This window comes from Echinococcus granulosus (genome assembly GCF_000524195.1).
Source record: "Echinococcus granulosus chromosome Unknown EG_S00205, whole genome shotgun sequence".
NCBI classification, from domain to species: domain Eukaryota; kingdom Metazoa; phylum Platyhelminthes; class Cestoda; order Cyclophyllidea; family Taeniidae; genus Echinococcus; species Echinococcus granulosus.
In genome coordinates this window covers 70,392-71,783 of record NW_020170585.1, presented here as the reverse complement: position 1 = coordinate 71,783, position 1,392 = coordinate 70,392, and the positions used below count along the sequence as shown (strand labels likewise).

General features: G+C 39.8%; 1 protein-coding gene across 1 annotated transcript; it reads left to right on the top strand. All coding sequences in view use genetic code 11, as the record gives it.

Moving 5' to 3' along the window:
- Positions 1-745: 745 nt before the first annotated feature.
- Positions 746-1,009, top strand: EGR_10282 (hypothetical protein; the record flags this gene model as incomplete). Its single annotated transcript, XM_024499531.1, has 1 exon — positions 746-1,009. The coding sequence occupies one exon, from the start codon at positions 746-748 to the stop codon at positions 1,007-1,009; it is 264 nt and encodes an 87-aa protein (XP_024346060.1).
- Positions 1,010-1,392: the final 383 nt, after the last annotated feature.

Below are 1,392 nucleotides of genomic sequence, written 5' to 3'. Positions count from 1 at the left end.
ATAATTACTTTTGATTTCTAGAGAAATAATGGACCTCTCCTTAACTGTTACACAAAGAGACAGCTGCTACATTCGGAACCAGGTCGGTGGGTGTCTATGCATTCGCCATAATGATGCACAAAGTCTTCTACCAGACAAAGCCACGTAGACTCGAAGATATTCCAGTGACGGAAATTTTAGAAAGGGCCATGAGTGGGGAAAAGCCTACTTTACATCCACAGGTATATATTTTTTGCCATCACAAAATGCCGCCAAGATGATTTGATAATATTGTGTAGGTAAGACAAACTGAGCTAATCATAGCCTTCACACGAAGCAGGCAGGTATGTCAATTAATTCATCAGAATTCATGTCAGGTTTAAGGATAGCCCTAAGTTAATTTAGCATTTTGTCTCTGGTAAGTTAAATATGGAGGATAAAGTGTTTTCAAGGAAATTGCTGAAAAAATGTCGAATTTTGTATCTGATTCATCACTGTGGCTTAGAATTATTTAAGAAACTGGGAATTAAGTGACCTAGTGACCTCAACACCACTGATGCAAAAGCTTTCTTGAAAAAGCTCAAAAACTCTTTTTCTCAATGTGCATAGCTTCCTCTATTGACTTTTTAGGCTCAGCTTCTTCAAACAGGCATCCCACCCACTTACGCAGGCATTCTTGAACGACCTTGGTTGAAAAATTCTAGGTTAAGACTAGCATTTAGGGAACCGAATGAGGAGATCCAGCAGATGACCAAAGCAAAGTGGGATGGCTATATTTCATGCCATTTTCTCAAATATTACAAGAAAAGCGAATATAGTAGAGCAGATGTTCAAAATGATGGGGAACCACTCGAATAGGTTGGAACAACAGGTGAGTCTGATTGGAGGAACTGAAGAAAGACGAGAGAATAAAAAAACTTCTTATCTGTCGTATGCTGCCTCCTTGAGTTTTCTGCCAGTTGGATTTTTCACCAACCAAATGGAAGGGATTACTGATTTATACCGCATGATTTCTGGTCGTAAGAAATGACTGCTACAATCCTATAGTCAAATTTATTGGCGTTTAATCACCCAGCTTTGAGCTCTGCAAAATTTTTGAGTGAGAAGTTGAACATAATTTGGAATCATAGAGTTGTTGCAGAAGCATTGAAGACAGGTGTTGCAGTGGCACTTGAGACCTACGATGAGGTGTCAATCTGCATTAGCGACACTGTTAGGTTCATTACCACCTCTGCAATATCCACACCATGACATGCTGTCGATCTTCTGAACGGCTTGTACACAGTTTGACAAGACGATTGCGAACTACGACGTTAACAAGGTGGGTTGGTTTGGAGGTGTTTGAGTGTACCGTTTGACAAAGGTTTGATCCCCAATCAAATATTTGACGTGTAGTTTTATTTGCCTTGGTAG